Raw genomic sequence first — 17851 nt, 5'->3', positions numbered from 1 at the left:
AAAACCTAACTGACCCTTTTCTACTCTATCCAAGACTTAAAAGAAAACGAATTCCTGACTACTAATAAGCTTTCATTGTAGCCCTACACTGATAATGAGTGGAAGCTCATTGATTGCTAGAATTTAAACATCATCTGCACAGTGTTTTTAAAACATCCTGTTATGAAACAGAGTGGCAACAAGTAAAGTAATGTCTATAAGATTATTGGAAATAGGAAAAAAGCAAACAGAGGGGTTTGTAAAGGAACTTTCTTTCAACTTTTTAATGTGATGTCTCTTACATTGGTAAAAGTGACAGTGGTTGAGGCACTATTTTCACCAGGTGCAGTCGGACTTTGTTTGACGGCAATTCCATTGCTGTCCCACAGCAAAGCAAGGCATAATGCCTTGTCTTCCATGTGCCTAATTCATGCAGCATTGGTGTGTGAGCTGTAGGCCGTACTTTTTCAGTGTAGTGTAGTGTGAGGCAGCTTACCACCTCACACCATGTGATGACCAATTGAAATTAATAAAATGTCACAAAAAAGTTTGTTTAAAAAAAAAATAATAATAATAATTAACAGGCGCATCAGCCCTGCAACTGCACCTCACCTCACCATTGTAATGCAGTGACTGGTTAGTCCTTAAAAGCAAATGGGAAGTGATACGAAAGTGAAATGAAAGTTATTTGAAGCAAAAAGATAGTATAAAAACGTCTTGATCCTCTCATTGGATATAATAATTTGATTATGTTTTCACCTGATTCTGACTAAGATAGGCTTGGGCTGATTTACTAAAGGAGTTGCTAAACTTCATTCAAACATGGTATGAATATTCACTTTGATTATGCTTATTTTATAAGTATATAATCTCTTAGATTGCATCTAAAGAAGTATTTTTTCAGTCATACTATGTTTGAATGAAAATGAACAACTCCTTTAGTAAATAAGCCTCATTGTGTAGTATAACACTTACATGCTTGCACAATATGCACAGCACAAGGACTGGTTCACACCAGAACCACACAGGAAAGCGCATCGTGCCTTCCTGTGCATTCCCCTGCACTGCGATTTTGCAACCACTGCAATTAAATGGGCTGCCAAATCCCACTGGAAAGCACAAAAAGTAGTGCATGCACTACATTTGAAAAACGCTCTGCACCAAACCTAATGGTCCTGCAGTACCATGTGATCTGGCACCTGCAAACGCACTGTGTTTGCGATCCGTGTAAAGGCAGTGCATTTTGAACATGGTGCAGGAAAAACACACGAAATGTGCCTTTCCCACACCACATTCTGTTGTGAACTGGCCCTCAATATATTTTACAATGTTTAAAGTCTAAAAGAAATATTGCCTTACCGTCCATCCATGTATAACCACAAATGTTTTGCTTGTTTGGTTGAAGTTGCATTCTGCAATAGAGTGTTCTTGTCCAGGGATAAGGTAACAGGTGTCTTCGTCTGGCTCATTCGGAGTACGCAGTGCAAATTTGCTTTCAATGTCTTTGAAATCAGTTTTTTTCCCGAAGATATTTGCTGCTATAAAATAAAGTAAAATAATGAATATATGCTGCTAAGCATGACATTAAACATGTAAACATGTAACTATGCTTGTCAGCTGTTTTCTGTGCAAATTTTTGGCTGTTTCATATTAGACCCTCCCTCTTAGATTGCAAGCTCTGATTCCTACTGTATTAAATTGTATTGTAAGTATACTGTCTGCCCATATGTTGTAAAGAGCTGTGTAAACTGTTGGCACTATATAAGTCATCTATAATGATTATAATAGTTGTATTGTAAATAATGTAGCTATAGTGTAAAATAATAATAAGAAAGGTTGAAGGAGAGCTAGTGACATCTTGTTTGTCTATGTATAAAAAAACAATTGCCATTTTCATTTAATTAAATACTTGATTTCCCTTTTATAAAATGACATTAACATGTAAAAACTTATATGAGATTTTAGTAATTTTCAGAAGTTTGTTGTGGGGTGGTGGAGTTCAGTGGGACTGTTTTTTTCCACCTTGACAGTAAGAAAAACCTTTGGCCTGTTTTCATGCTTAGGTATATGATACTAATTTTAAAGCAAAACTCAAGTCAACTGTTCTTTTTTTAAATCTATTTTTCAATCAGTAGTCAATCTATACTGCTCCCTTCTACCACCTATCCCCCACCAGACTTCAGATTTTGCTTGCTTGTCTCACCCGTCTCCAGTCTATGGTAGCCTTAGCTGACTAGGAAATGCTGATAAGACACACTGCAGTTAATAGTTTACTAAACCAGTCATTCATTTCCAATTACCTGAACTTCAAATAGAATAGATATATGGCAGTAAAATGTGAGAAAGTGAAAAGGCAGTGATGGTCAAACTCTTTCTAATGCAAGAAAGTGACTCTTTAATATTAAAAAAATGTTCAGTTTTTTTTTTTTTCCTTTTTTTTTTTTTCACTAACTCTTAGACAATGAGAATGTTCGATTTACAGATTTAGCCTGAGGCAGACACAATTTCTTATGAATACGGCACATTTGACAGGACATCCTGAGTAATTACCTTATGTTATGCGTGCAAATGTTTTTCCAACATAGAAGTTCTTTGTTTGCCCTGCGTATTTACATTTCCACCCAGAAATAACATGATTAAAGTACAGATGTATATAGATCTGGCCATGAACAGGGAGATCTTTTATCCAGTACAAGGAAATATCTTACTTTGACCAACTCAACAGACAAGTCCTACATAACCCTTAAGTTCACGAATCAAGTTTTAGTTCACCAAATTTACTTCAAATCGTTTTCTGAGCACACATTTCAGATCTCATTTGCTGTGTTACTGCTGAATGACTGCATTTGATATTTTTTTTCCATTGGCTGATCCGGTAAACAGCTGCGGCAGGCATTTTAATGCCCAGCACAAATGACATATGTGCTTGCAATGGTATGGATTTGTGTAGCTCCTAAAAAGGTCAGTTTAATTATTTGCACCTACAGTATTTCCTGCAATATTGCCATACATAGATCAAAGCTTTGTTCACTGTAATTAGGCATTTTAATGCCCAGCATAAATGAGATATGTACAAGCAGTGGTATTGATTTCTGTAGCTCCTAAAAAGCTCAGTTTAATTATTTGCACCTACAGTATGTCCTGCAGTATTGCCATACCCCGATGAAAGCTTAGTTCACTGTAATACAGATATTTTATGATCAAAGTACATACTTGCATATGTTGTAATTAGGTTGTAAGTTGTAATATTGTAATTTATTTGCCAGTGCATGTTTTTTGTCTTAAATAAACCTTTTAAGCTGTTGTACAACCAAAGTGAATTTCTCCATCTAGTAGATTGATGTTACTATTCTTATGTTATCTCCTAACCCTGTGAACTTCCAAAAGCTGATTCAGTAACTTATTTGCTGGGCATGTACTGACTGCATGCATAGTTTATCTTGTACTTTCATGATACTGAATCAGCTGCATCACTAATCAATGCTTATGCCAACAGAGGTAGGAATAAGCAGAGCTGTGGTTGTGAAAATTGACCTCTAGGTTGCGTATATCTACTCACAGGTCTTTACAAATCTATACATTAAAATCTGGCAGCTGTACAGAAATGCATCCTACAGATGTACTTTCCAATAAAATGTTGCATTTAACTATAAGGCTTTTTATATGCACTTAATTTAATTTTAAAAATCCTTCAACATAGCACATTTCTACTGGGCATGCAATGCGCATCCCATTACAGTATAGTGATAAGGATAGTGAGACACCCAGTCAACAATTATCTCTTAGGCCGCGTACACACGCGCGGACTGTTCGCCCAACTTTGTCCGCTGAACAGTGTTTGGGCGGACAGTCCGCTCGTGTGTGGGCTTTCAGCGGACAGTTTCAGCGGACAGTTTGACGAACAAGGTTTTTCGGAAATTCCGTAAAACTGTCCGCTGAAACCTTGTTTGAGCGAACAGTCCGCCCGTGTGTAGGCTTGTTCGTCAAACTAAGTTCCGCGCATGCTCAGAAAGGATTTACACGCCGAAAGTTATAATGCAGTGTATAGGACGTCGTATTCTTCGTCCCGTCGTACGTGCCGTTCACGTCATCGCGCACGGTTTCAGCAAACTGTTCGTTCGTCGTGTGTGGCCATGTCCGTCCATGCTAATTTTGAGCGGACTGTTTGCCGAAACTGTTTGACGGACAAAGTTGGGCGAACAGTCCCCGCGTGTGTACGCGGCCTAAGAGTTAAGAAAAAATTGATTTGGTAGATGATAAGACTTATTTTTACACAATGTAAAACTAAAATTAAAAAAAGTACAGTTGGCTATAGAAAACAGTGATGAGTGAAGAGTTTCAGATGGAACAATTCCAGAACTGACAAGATTCAATTCAGGCAACCACTATCTCAATGATTATAACCTGAGGAGATTAGTGTATGAATCACTAAAAGTTGTGATGTGCTTCATAAAGGCCACATTTAAAAACCCCTAGATCAAAAGAACAGTGAATTTGGAAAACTTTGACCATTCCTATAGATGACCACACATGTTCCAATCTAAAGGTGCAAGCTCCTTTAAAACTACCAACAGCCATTGGATGGTCTAGGTAAGTCCTTGAATCGTCTTGGTAAATCTAAAGGAGATTATACAGAGATTATAGAAGATGATAGTAATTTTTTTTTTTGCAAATCTATGCAAAAAAAGTGACAGTTGGAACTTGATTTGATTTTCCAGTACAGCTCCAATGCCATCTTTTCCACCATTGTGGAAATAAACAGACCTACCACATTAGCTTTATTTATAAACAGTACTAGCCACTGTAAGGTTACCATCTATTTATATGATGTTTGCTAGCTGTTAGAATGTGTTAAAGCATGTAAAACATCATTAGCATCATCATCCATAAATTGCCAGGACAAACTATGATATATAGTCCTGGACTCTGAACTCTTCTTTAAGCCCCACATCCAATCACTGTCCAAATCTTGCTACCTCAACCTCTGCAACATCTTCAAAATACGCCCCTTTCTAACCAATGACACAACAAAGTTCTGAATTCACTCCCTGGGCATCTCTCACCTCAACTACTTCAACTCCCTTCTCACTGGATTACCTTTACATAGTCTATCACCCCTTCAATCCATGATGAATGCTGCTGCCAGACTCATCCACCTTACCGATCGCTCTGTGTCTGCTACTCCTTTCTGTCAATCCCTCCACTGGCTTCCGCTCACCCAACAAATTAAATTCAAAATACTAACAACTACTTACAAAGCCGTCCCTTGCTCTCTAGCTCCCTCGTCACCTCCTCCCATGCTCGCCTCCAGGACTTTTCCAGAACCTCTCCAAACCTATGGAATGCCTTACCCCAATCTGTCCGATTATCTCCTACTCTATTAGCTTTTAGACAATCCCTGCAAACCCCTTCTCTTCAGAGAAGCCTATTCTACCCACACCTAACAACTGTATTGTCATTTTCTCCATCAGTTCATCCCCCACAGTTATTACCTTTTGTTCCACTTAACCCTCCCTTATAGATTGTAAGCTCCAATGAGTGTGTATATATATATATATATATATATATATATATATATATATATATATATAATTATATATATATATAATTATATATATACAAGCACCTGTAATAATAAAATATAAATGATAGAAGTGAACTTTTTCGTACAGAACTGCTTTTTAGGGGTCATGTTTGCCTGTAATTATTTTGAAGAGATTTTAACATTCCTGTATATCTGCTAGCAGACTTGAACTGTACATACTTGCTTTGCAGGATGACTGCAGGAGATAACTTTCTGTGAGCATTTGACTTGGCAGACCTATATATCTGGAGGCACACTTTCCAAGAACTGCTAGTTGTTCTTAACTTAGAGTGCCACGTTCCCATAAATCAAGCACTGTTGACACTATCTAAAAGCTGCCAAACGAAGCACGTGAAAACTGAGTGAACATGAAAGCAGTTTTGTTGACAGCTTTCCTGCCTTGCACCACAATAAATGTTCCATAAACAGAGAAGTGCCACCTTAAGATCCGCATGGTGCAACTGTGAGACTGAATCTCACAGTTGCACCATGTGGATCCTAAGGTGGCAGTGTCTACAATTTCAGACTCACAGTGGAAAAGTCAAAGTGCAATAAAGCTGTCATCTGCTCATTTTATGGCTAGTAATATATGACTTTTTATAACTTGCAGTTAATGATGGTTTCCACAAATTCAACACATCCTTCCATGAAATACTGTGCTGGCTATAAAGATTAATGAGCTACAAACTTCTCTGGAACTGGCTTTCTGCAGCATAAATGAAAGACAAGAAATGCAAAAAAAGAAACAAAAAAAAAAACGCATAGAACTAGTGCTATAACATTATATTGCCACATTGTAATTTGGCTGAAATTGTTAGTGTTCGGGAAAAAGTTATGTAGAGGTGGTTTATGAAACATTTACATTTTTCACCTTGACAACTAAACCTGAGTTACCTCAGAACCTCAGCTACCTGAGAAATTTCCAGTACCTCTGGATAATTAAAGTGAATACAGCTTCAGTGAAAGTGAAATATGTTCTCCTTTAGTAAGTTAACCCCAACTGAATTGTTTAGTAGAGGTAACAAGCAATGTTACATAAGAACTGAAAAGGACCACAGTTGGTAAGTGTAATATTTTAATTCCAATTACCTTCATACAGTTCTTTCTGACATGTAGCCTACTGAAAACCCTGCCCTATTAGCTGGCTGCTTTTGGCCCTTTGGTGTATTCTTATTCTGGTCCCGTCACTATTTGAATTGAATTAGACACTTCAGTAGAAGTCCATGTGATTGTATGTAGTCAGCTAAGGGTACCCCTGTGCTGTCATCAGGATTTTTGGAGAACTGTATCTTGGAAAAGGGAGCACGGAGGTATGGGTCATTTCTACAGGACACTCATCCATAACTCCAAACTGTCCCTAAATTGAAGGGTCTGTCCCTCTTTTTGAATCAAATTCATATGTCTCTCTTTCCTTCTCAGTTGTCTCTCTTTTTGGACAGAAATGTAGAACTTGATAATAAATGTAATATTTAAGTACCAAAAGTGTTACAATACACTAACTAAACCTTTCACACAAACCTTTTTATAATCGTATTACTGTTTTAAAAAGCCAGTCTAAAGGAAGCACAGTGATAAAGAGAGCACTTGTGGATTCAGACCAGTGGTCTCCAAACTCTGGCCCTGGGGCCAAATGCGACCCTTTCCCTAACTTTATCCAGCCCTTGAGGCATAATTCCTGCCACTTACACCATTGATTGGGCATATTTCCTGCCATTAACACTATCAATGGGGCATAATTCCTGCCACTTACACTATTGATGGGGCATAATTCCTGCCACTAACATCATTGATGGGGCATAATTCCTGCCACTGACACCAAGGATGATGTACTATTCCTCTCACTGATTAATTTTTTCTCCCCCTAATACCAAAGATGGGGCATTTTCTATTCCCACTAGGTATAGTCTGCCCCCCCCCCTAAAGTCTGAAGGACAGTAAACTGACCCTTTGTGTAGAAAGTTTGGAGACTCCATGTTTGGACAATCAATTTTTACCTATTAATCCTTCATAGGCCACATAACTGGGGGCATGGCGGGGCATGGCAGGGCATGTGTCCTTTGCCTACAAATTTGAGGGGGATTTACTAAAACTTGTGCACTCAGAATCTGGTGCAGCTGCACATCTTAGCCACTAAGGTTCCAACTTCAGCTTGTTCAATTAAAGTTTTAAAAAACAAAAAAACAAAAACAAACATATACTTACCTCCCATGTGCAGTGGGTTTTGCATAGAGCAGCCTGGATCCTCATCTTCTTGGGTCCCTCTTCAGTGCTCCGGGCCCCTTCCTCCTGTCGAGTGCCCCCACAGCAAGCAGTTTGCTGTGGGGGCACCCGAGCCAAGTTACAGTTCCGTGTGTACATTCAGACATGGAGCCTGGCCCGGCTCCGCCCCCTTTATCCCATTGTTCTATACTGTACTTGAATTAGCCTGAAAACAAATGCAGCAACCACAACATCTATGGTCTTGTTGAACTGTAATATATTACATTTTTGTTTTGGGGATTTCAATTTTAATGAACCCAAATGATAATGATTAGATGTTGAACAAATGTATTATGTGTTGTAAACATAGTGAAACTAATAAAACATGCAATAAATCACCAAATAAACGCAACAGACAATATTAGCCAACTGTGCACTACATTTTAAGCCTGATAGTTGGCACTTAATCCACCTTACTGGCTGTTATTTACCCACGTGATATTATTGGAAATTGTAGACATGTGCTTGCCAATCTGTAATTTATTTATCAGAGAGATCAAACAGAATCAGCCCACCAGCTAGATAATGATCTACTCTATGCTTTCTAAGATACACTGTCTGCTGTCCAGGATTTCACATCAAAGATTCGCATAACGTGAGTGATGGGTTATTAGAGGGCATATATTTCATGCCAATCCACGAAACTTGTATTTGCTTTAAACTCTCAATATTTTGAGTAGATACGTGTGCTGACCTTGCATAAAAATTCCACCTCTGGGTAAATGACGTCTTATGATGTGTGTTAATTACTATGGAATATGTTACACAACTTCAGGAGCCTGGGTCGCTGCAGCTGTTGCGGGTTTAGCCCGGGGTAGTCTGAGACTTCAAGTTCCACATCAGCTGGAGATCCACATTCTCCTTATATTATCCTTTTACTTTTATTTATTAAAGAGCACAAGAAGCACTCTGCTATGAACAGATTGCAATAACCTATAGCAACCGACTAGCACAAGGTACTTTTTACAGGAATTTAAGTTGTACCAACACTTTACACAGTGCTTTACACATTTGTATATTCACATCGGTCCATGACTTTAACCTCCCTGGCGGTATGATTTTTTCAGATTTTTAGTGCTGAAAGCGGTGCCATTAGTTTGCATAGAAATTTGGCGTTTTATATTGTAGTCCTGTAATTCTTAGGAATAACTCACTTAAATCTGTCCACACCAGAGTCTGGTAGACATCCCAGGTATGATAAAGTTTGAAAAAATGAAATCATAAATTATAATATAATAATTATACCAAATAATATAAAAATTATTCAATAATGTAATCAAATCTAAAAACACTGACATTTTCTTAGTTGCAGAATTGTCGCTGTCATTACTTTTCAGTGTTTGATGATGGATCTCCCCACAAATCACTATCGCTCAATTCTGCAAGTGATTCTAATTTATTATTGCTGTTTTTAACGTAAAGGGATGGTTTTGGTTGCTATGGACAATCTCCAGTTTCCAGGCAGAAAGAACGTTTTTTATAATATAAAACTGCATTCAGGGCACTGGACAGACCATTAGGGAGAAAAGGGATGTGAAATAATTTCATACAGTAATGTAATCTGTAAGATTTTCTGAAATTCCTCCCTGAGCCAGACTCAGGAATACCACCAGGGAGGTTAAGGCTCTTACAACCTAAGGTCCCTATCTCACATGCATGCATACACATACTAGGGCCAGTTTAGACAGAATCCAATTAACCTACCAGCATGTCTTTGCAGTGTTGTAGGAAACCAGAGAACTTACATCCCACGCAAGCACTGGGAGAACATGCAAAATCCGTGTGAATTAAGCCTACTTATTAGAGCATGCATCCTAGTACATTGGTATGCAGGAGGCAGACCCAGAGTTCTAGGCAGAGTTCCAGGTCCTAAATGGGAGATGGATTAATCTGAAAATATCCCCTGTGGGAAGAGCGGGGAGGAAAAAAAAAATAAGGAATGTAAAGAGTAAATAAAGATCATGCAATTATCTATAAAGCTGAACTACCAGAAAAGTAAAAGTCCTCCCTTGCATTGCGTTCACACTGCCAGGGATAAATGGTGACTTATGCTTCAGGGACCAGGTAAAGCAGCTTTATTTACCCAGTCCTTTGCTCCCGCAGGCTCTTCCATGGTGCTAGACTGGTCCTTCAACCTCTTCCCTCCTAGAACTCCTGAAAAGACGCTCAAAAATGCTTATGCATTTTCAGACACTTCTGTCTATGGGGCCAAAAAAGTTTAAATCTGCCTCAGATACAGCAAAAATAGCTTCTGGAGCATCAGGCGTTAAGCTACAAGAAGCTGAGGTATGAATGGGGCCTGACCCCTGAAAAGCTTGTACCAATGCACCTTAGGCCGTATTGCCACTTGAGCATTTTTTTTAGCTCAAAGCTCTAAAATGTCCAGCATCCTAAATACAGGGTTTTCAGTGGTGGTTGTTCACATATGAGCACTCTGGTACATGCATCACGATGCCTGATGCTTAAAGCGGAGTTCCAGTCATAAAACACATTTTACATTATTCAGCTACATTAAATACAAATAACAACCTTTGGAATTTTTTTTTTACTCACCTTTTCAGGTCTGTTGCTAGGGGGGTCCCTCGTAATCTGCTTCTTCCTTCCAAGGCGCCTGACATAATAATTTCCCTTGGCGCCCGTGCTCGCTAGTGCTCCTGGGAGATATCTGTCATCATTCCCCAAGAGTCAGTGGGCAGCACCAAGGGCTTCGTTGCCATCACAATGGGGGCGGGCACTTCCAATAACGCCACCCGTTGAGATGGTAACGTCAGAAGTGTACGGCGCTGCGTCGTACATACAACGCATGCGCAAGAACGGACGGTGCATGCTGGTCACTCAGAGCCCGGAAGATAGTGCTTGTGGGCTTCACATGCCCACAAGCAAGATGGTAATATACAAGAACAAGGAATAAAATAGATCTTTCTAAATTAAATTGGCAATGGAGCACCTTTTAAACAGAGACACGTGAGTGCTATTAACAACTTTTTAAATATTAAGATATTCATAAGAAACTCAGATGTGAAGGCAGCCTAATGCTGGATGCACACAGGCCAGTTTCTTTAAACGATCCTTCGTAAACCTCTTTTGCAAGGGGGGACGTAAAAGATTCCCTCAAAGTGTAGTATTTCAAATGTTTATTGGCGAGTGATAAAAATTGCACTAAGACCCTTTTCACACTGAAGGTGTTTTTTAGGCACTAAGACCCCTTTCACACCGTGCCGCCTATGACGTCAGCGATAAAGCGGCACTAATTTTAGCGCTGCTTCAACATCGATTTAGAGAGGCTATTTGGCTGCTAGCGGGCCGGTTTTAACCCTCCACAAGCCGCCGAAAGGGGTTAAATCCACCTGCAAAACGCAGCTGGAGTGGCATTTTGCCAACGATATCGCAGCGCGGCCCCATTGATGTTAATAGGGAGCAGCAGTGAAGGAGCGGTGAGTTCGCCACTCCAAAGAAGCTGAGGACTTTTTCTGATGCCCTGCCAGCGCACTGCTGCAGTGTGAAAGCCCTTTATAGTGCCGTAAAGCTCCTGAAAAATGCCTACCCTGCAGCCCCAGTGTGAGAGCCCTAGTGCTTTCACACTGGGGCGGAGCGCTTGCAGGATGTTAGAAAAAGTCCTGCAAGCAGCATCTTTGAGGTGGTTTAGAAGTGGTGTATACACCGCTCCTCCGCCACCCCGGCTCACTGAAATGAATGGGCACCACTGCCGAAGCGCATGCAAAGCGTTTCAGCAGCAGTGCTTTTCAGGCACATTTAACCCTTTCTTCGGCCACTAGCGGGGGATAAAAGCGAACCAATCGTGGCCGAAAAGTGCCACTGAACTGACGGCAAAGCGCTAAAACTAGTGGCGCTTTACCGCTAATGCGGAGTGTTGCCAGTGTGAAAGGGGTCTTACATTTTATACAATAAAAATGAGCATTAGTAAGGAACTGAAGAACACCGGTTTGCGCTCCACCTGCGTTCCAGACGGCGAAAATGACGTGTCCGGGAAAGTCGCCATTGATGACCCCTGATGACGTTTGCTGATAAATCACTTAGGGTGGGGCTTTTCAGGATACATCGTTTCCGGCTTTCTAGAATGGAGGTGGAGCGCAAACCAGCATTCTTCGGTTCCTTATTGATGCTTGTTTTTATTGTGTAAAGTGTAAGTGCAATTTCTATCACTCGGCAATAAACATTTGAAATACAACACTATGAAGGATCGTTTAGGCCCCTTTTACACTGGGGCGGTTTTCAGGCGCTACAGCACTAAAAGTAGTGCCTGTGTAGCGCCTGAAAAAAAACGGCCCCTTTCACTCCAGTGTAAAAGCCAGAGGGCTTTCACACTGGATCGGTGCGCTAGCAGGATGGTGAAAAAAGTCCTGCTAGCTGCATCTTTGGAGCGGTGAAAGGAGCGGTGTATTCACCGCTCCTACCCATTGAAATCAATGGGGCAGCGCGGCTATACCGCCAGCAAAGCGCCGCTGCAGTGGTGCTTTGCGGGCGGTTTTAACCCTTTTTCGGCCGCTAGCGCGGATTAAAACCGCCCTGCTATCGGCCGCATACCGCCGCTAAAACGACGGTAACAGCGCTCCCGCCCCAGTGTGAAAGGGGCCTAAAAGATATAAGAATGCCTTTTAGGATGTGCTGATTTATAATTGTCCAAAAGAGCACAGGACATCGAGGGGGGATTAACCATGACTACCATTTGGGGATACACTTACCTTAAGCTATTTTGACCTTCTTTGAGAAAAGAGGTCAAATATTTCTGGTAAGTGCGAAGTGTTTTCACCTAGCAGCACGATTTTTCAATTGAAGTGGCGCAGATAGTATTTTTGGAGCACTTTATTGAGAATTACAGCAAACACTTTATTGCGAACCATGAGGATCTTCATATATCAACTTATTTATGTAATTTGCACCAAGCACTCTTTTTTGGATTAATATAAGCACTTTATTTGTTGACACATCTTTCACCATTTATATGTATATATATATATATATATATATATATATATATATATATTTTTTGTATGTATATATTTATGAAACATTCATGTATTTTTTATATATATAATTCACGTTATTTTTATTTTTAGTAAAGCGTTTTTTATTGTAATCGATTTGATGATATTGGTTTTGATGAGTGCGGTTTGTTTTCTAAATGTGGTTTAATTATTTAGCTTTTCTAAGCTGGAAGACTCTAAACGGTTCATATTATTGGATTTGCGCAGGGGCTCATTATCATACATAGACTTTGTGTAGTATATATATATTTTTTTGTGGTGTAGTTACAGCCAGAAAAGTTTTTTCTTTAAAGGAACGTTTGCAGTGTTTTCCTCCCACATGAGTGTGGGTTAGGAAGCATGAATGTGCACAGAAGAACATAAACATTCCCCAGGCTATGAAGGGAGAGGAGTGCGGTGACAGAGCTGTTCATGTAACAATAGTTGCCAAGAGCTGTGATTGAGTCATTTTCAGACTAGCCCACTCATGCTGCTCTCAATGAGCCAATCAGCCAGTCAGAAAAGGGGGTGTGAGGCCGGGTGGAGTCACAATGACCTTATGTTAGGTTAGACGCTGAGGTAACCATCGGTCACATTTTTCAGCTTGTCTTTCAAACCCCTGCTCCTCCCAAAACCCCTGCTGTGTTTTCTCTGCTGCAGTCATAAGAGAGATTATCAGAGGAACTCGCCTTTATTGCTTGAAAAAAATAAAAATAAAAGATCGGCAGCTGCTTAAACTAGATTTAATGTGTGAAACGACAGCAGTTCAAAAGAAAAAAATATGACTATACATGGTGCAAAAATTTGCTTTTTTCAGTCAAAGATAAGGCCTACCTCATCACCTAAACTACAAAAGGCTTATTACTGGTGCTGGAAATAGAAATATGCAATAGGGGTTAATTATGAAGACTGGAGAGTGCAAAATCTGGTGCATCTGTGCATAGAAACCAATCAGCTTCCAGGTTTTATTGGAAAAGTTTCATTGAAAAAGCTGACGTTAGAAGATGATTGGCTAACTGCACCAGATTCTGACTGCACCAGTTTTAGTAAATCTCCCCCTATGTTTACCATAATATGTCTTATTTATTGGATTATTCCAATTATCCTTCTTTGGGGAAATACATTTACATCAGGTCTAAAGAGATCTAAAGAGAAACGTTTGTGTTTTTGTTCCATTGGGGGGATCTCCTTTTACTTCCTGTCCAATAGTCAAAACAGGAAATGAGAGGAAATCCCTCTAAAAAGAGAGAACCCCTGGTTAGCATCAGAACAGCAGAACAGATTTCCCCTCTATTCCTGTTTAGATGACAACCCAAAATGTGGGATTTTCTTTCACTTTCACTGTCAGTGATAATGGTCACCAGATCAAATAAGCACGGTGAATCTCCCAAACAGGGGCACAACCAGTGAGCCTTTCCCCTACCTTGGTGAATAGGTTTTGATGGAAGTAGCTATAAGACCCTTTTCACACTGGGGCGTTTTTCAGGCGCTTTTGCCCTAAAAATAGCATCTGAAAAACGCCTCCCCTGCAGCCCGAGTGCTTTCACACTGGGTCGGTGCACTAGCGGTGCGCTGGGACGTTAATAAAAGTCCTGCAAGTCGCATCTTTGGAGTGCTGTTGGAGCGCTGTATTTACCGCTCCTAAAGCGCCCCTTCCCATTGAAAACAATGGGGCAGCGCTCAAACCCGCCTGCAAAGCGCCGATGCAGCGGCGCTTTACGGGCAGTTTTAACGCTTTTTCGGCTGCTAGCGGGGGTTAAAGCTGCCCCGCTAGCAGCCGATCAGCGCTGCTAAAACGACGGTAAATATAGCGGTGCTTTACCGCCAGCGCGCTGAACGCCCTAGTGTGAAAGTAGCCTAAGTGGGCTTAAGCACCATATAGCAATATGGTGTGACCAAATCCCCATATTTTTTGAGAATGTTTTTTTGAAAATGTCTTAGATGTTTTAAATAAGCCTTGCAGGAGGTAAGTGTCTTTTTTGCATGTGTGCCCTGTAATATTTTGTTCTGTTGTATGGTCTTATGGCTGCACCATCTTTAATGCATCTTTTAGGGTTTGCCCCCCAAATATCTTGTTTGCTTAGGGTAGATTTAGACATGCTTAGGGTAGATTTAGACAGCCCAATCCACATTCAGATCGCACGTCAGAGGCTACTAACAAGCAGTAAGGAAGCATTGTGATGCCTCCCCGCTGGCTGTTTTAGCCCTACTTTTGCTGACAATTGCACGGCAATAGCCCTATTTTCTTGAATGTGTAGTGTGTAGGGATCGATGGGCTTGTGCCTGCCAATCGCTACATTCCCGGTGAAATTTATCCTGACGTATAAGCACCCCCGTCTGCTGCCTATTGCGGTTGGCTGGCAGCAAAAACACAACTTAATCGCGACCCCCGCCTCAACCACAACTCTAAATGAAGCCTATTGGTAGCCATTCATGCACTGATTTATGATCAATTTATTTTCCAATAAATCTCTAATAAGAATAAAGCGCTGAGCAAACTGTTGGCGCTATGTAAAACCTGTATAATAATAATAAGAAGAATAATCCATCTACAGTCAACAACTCATTCATTCAATATGACATACACAGGGAAGTGGATTTTGAATCAATAGTTAAGGAACAATCCAAACTTACAATCATAAGTTATCGATCACATCTCTGTTTCCACCATGCAATCTCATAATCTGATCAATCAAAATATGATCGTATGCATGACCAAAGGATCTCAGTGCTTAGTTTAATTGGATACAATCTAAGTTTAATCTAAACTGATCGGGGGAAAAAAAGTTATGGCTATTCGATTGCTTGCTGATTTAATAGATTTGAACAAATTACACATCAATCAGATAATAAAATGAAACCGTGTATGGCCACCATAAATCTGACTCCAAGGAGCTGATTATGACCGGTTGCTTTTGAATAGGCACAGCAGTGTTCTTTGCCTTTGAAACACTTTTTTTTCTAGGTCATATAAAATGAACTGACATTCTCCCTAACATACCATTCAGTCTATTACAATATCTGGCATTAACTTCAAAAGGAAATACAATACATTCCTCCTATTACGAGTTCTCAAACATTTTCTTACGAGAGCACACATGCAAGCGACGGAATTCTAGTACATTTCATGATTTTAGAAGTATGATTTGCATGTGTGGGAAGGACATAAACATATCTTTCTAATAAAAAAACAAAAACAAAAACAAAAAAAAACATATCTTTAAAAGTTTATCTGTTAACTTTATGTACCTTTATACAGATTAGTAAATAGCATTCAAATCAACAACAGCTTAGACATAATTAAAAAAGTTTCTGCAACAAGTTTGAATTAGTATATGAATGAAACACAATCTTTAAAATACCTGATTGGATTTCAAGAGGAAAGTGCTGCTAATCTATTCTTTTGAAATAATAGAAAGAGACGGAAGTGAGACAACGCATAACTAAATAATACTAAAGAAACATACTTACTTGCAGTAGTTGGCTCAGTAGTAGCTATGACTTTGTAGCTAGCCAGCAGACAGTGCATCCATATAAACAGTGTAAGGACCTCTCCACTTCTCATGTTTTAAAAAAAAACAACAACTATTCCCTAGACTGAGACAATATGACAAAGTATCTCTCCCAAAAGAACTATACTTCTAATATGATTTGAAGGATGTTTCAGCAGCTACAGTGCAATGAATGGAAAAGTTCTCCTACAGGCAGGAGGAGTCCTCAATTGCTATTGGCAGTCAGAAGTCTCCTTATGTTATGAGAAATATGCAAATCATTACCACCCGACCAGAAGGAGGTTCCCAGGATTTCAGCTTGTGTTTAAATAGCTTTGATGTGAAAGATTGGCAGGAACTTCACTTTTTAATAACTAACGTGCCAGTGCAACTTAGAATAGTACATGGCGGTTTGCAACTCGCAGAGCGTAACATAACCAAACGCATCTGTTTCAAAATATACTCCCAAAGTATATTTTTATACTTTAGCTTGGACAGTAAAAATAGCTCACTGATGTATACAGAGACTTTGATTTACTAAAGGCAAATGGGAATTTACCCTTAGCTTAGTACATAAGATGAATTGACTTACATCATCCAATCATGTGCAAGAAAAAATATGTTTTTTTTATTTTCTTTGCACATATTTAGGTATTCTTTGCAAAAATCAATTTTCACGCACTCGCAAAGTAAAAATCCCCTTGCAAAGAGATCATTTTTTTTTGCCTTTATTAAATCAATCCCCAAATGTGGCTTATTATATAGGGCCTAGGCCACTGCACATTTGGCACAGCCACTTTTTTATTTTTATTGAAGTTTTGTGTGTATTTTTCACTAGACTGGCCAAGAGGTTCCTTCCTCCCCTGTCACTGGGGGGGTCTCTCTTCGGGAGAGCTCCCCTGACCTAGTACTCAATGGATGGCTTTGCCTGTCCTAGAAGAACAGGGTCTGCCAGGCCTTATGGCTAGGCAGACCATTTAAACCTATATCCCCGTCAGGAGCCTTGCACCCCGGGGGTCAGGGTAAAAGTAATACTCCTCCGGGGGAGGGGGGGGACACACACCCTTAAGTGCACTTTTTTGTATGTGTTTGCACATGTACGTTTTTTGTACACTTACAGGTTTTTTCCGTTTAGGTTTTTGCACCAGCGCAGACTTAAAAAAGAAAAGAAAAAAAAGTGGCTTATTCAAAAAAGTCCTCTATGGATTTTATTGTTTTACACATTTTTTAATATATGTGTAATACGTTATACACATATTACACATACTCTATGGTCAGTTAAAAGCTTGTGAGAAGACCATTTTACCCAGAGTTAATGCATACATGAACAGAATAGAGAAGTCTATGCAGATTGCATCTCTGATGGGAAGCAACTCCAGGACTCCAGTGCTGCAAAGGTGTTAAACACTTTGGCACTTAGCTACTCAATTTTATTTAAGACCCCTTTCACACTGTGACACCACCGGTGTCAGCGGTAAAGCGGCACTATTTTTAGTGCCACTTTACCGTTGTTTTAGCAGCGCTATTTGGCTAAAACTGCCCCTGCTAGCGGC

General features: G+C 39.9%; 1 protein-coding gene across 2 annotated transcripts in view; it reads right to left on the bottom strand.

The window, feature by feature from the left end:
• The window catches only part of LPL (lipoprotein lipase), a 38219-nt gene extending 21676 nt beyond the window's left edge, over positions 1-16543 (bottom strand). Inside the window, exons 1-2 of one of the 2 annotated variants that reach the window (XM_077476206.1) lie at positions 16279-16543; positions 1339-1517 (exon numbers count right to left, since the gene is read on the bottom strand). In XM_077476206.1, coding sequence (XP_077332332.1) covers positions 1339-1517; positions 16279-16372 — 273 coding nt within the window. In that variant the 5' untranslated portion in view covers positions 16373-16543. The remainder of the gene's footprint in view (positions 1-1338; positions 1518-16278) is intronic. The other variant, XM_077476207.1, reaches the window with a different exon arrangement.
• Positions 16544-17851: the final 1308 nt, after the last annotated feature.

This window comes from Lithobates pipiens, unplaced genomic scaffold (assembly GCF_037356315.1).
Source record: "Lithobates pipiens isolate NorthernLeopardFrog02 unplaced genomic scaffold, aLitPip1_a1.2 Scaffold_13, whole genome shotgun sequence".
Taxonomy (NCBI): domain Eukaryota; kingdom Metazoa; phylum Chordata; class Amphibia; order Anura; family Ranidae; genus Lithobates; species Lithobates pipiens.
Note: the sequence above shows the minus strand (reverse complement) of the source record. Positions and strands in the feature narration are given on the sequence as shown.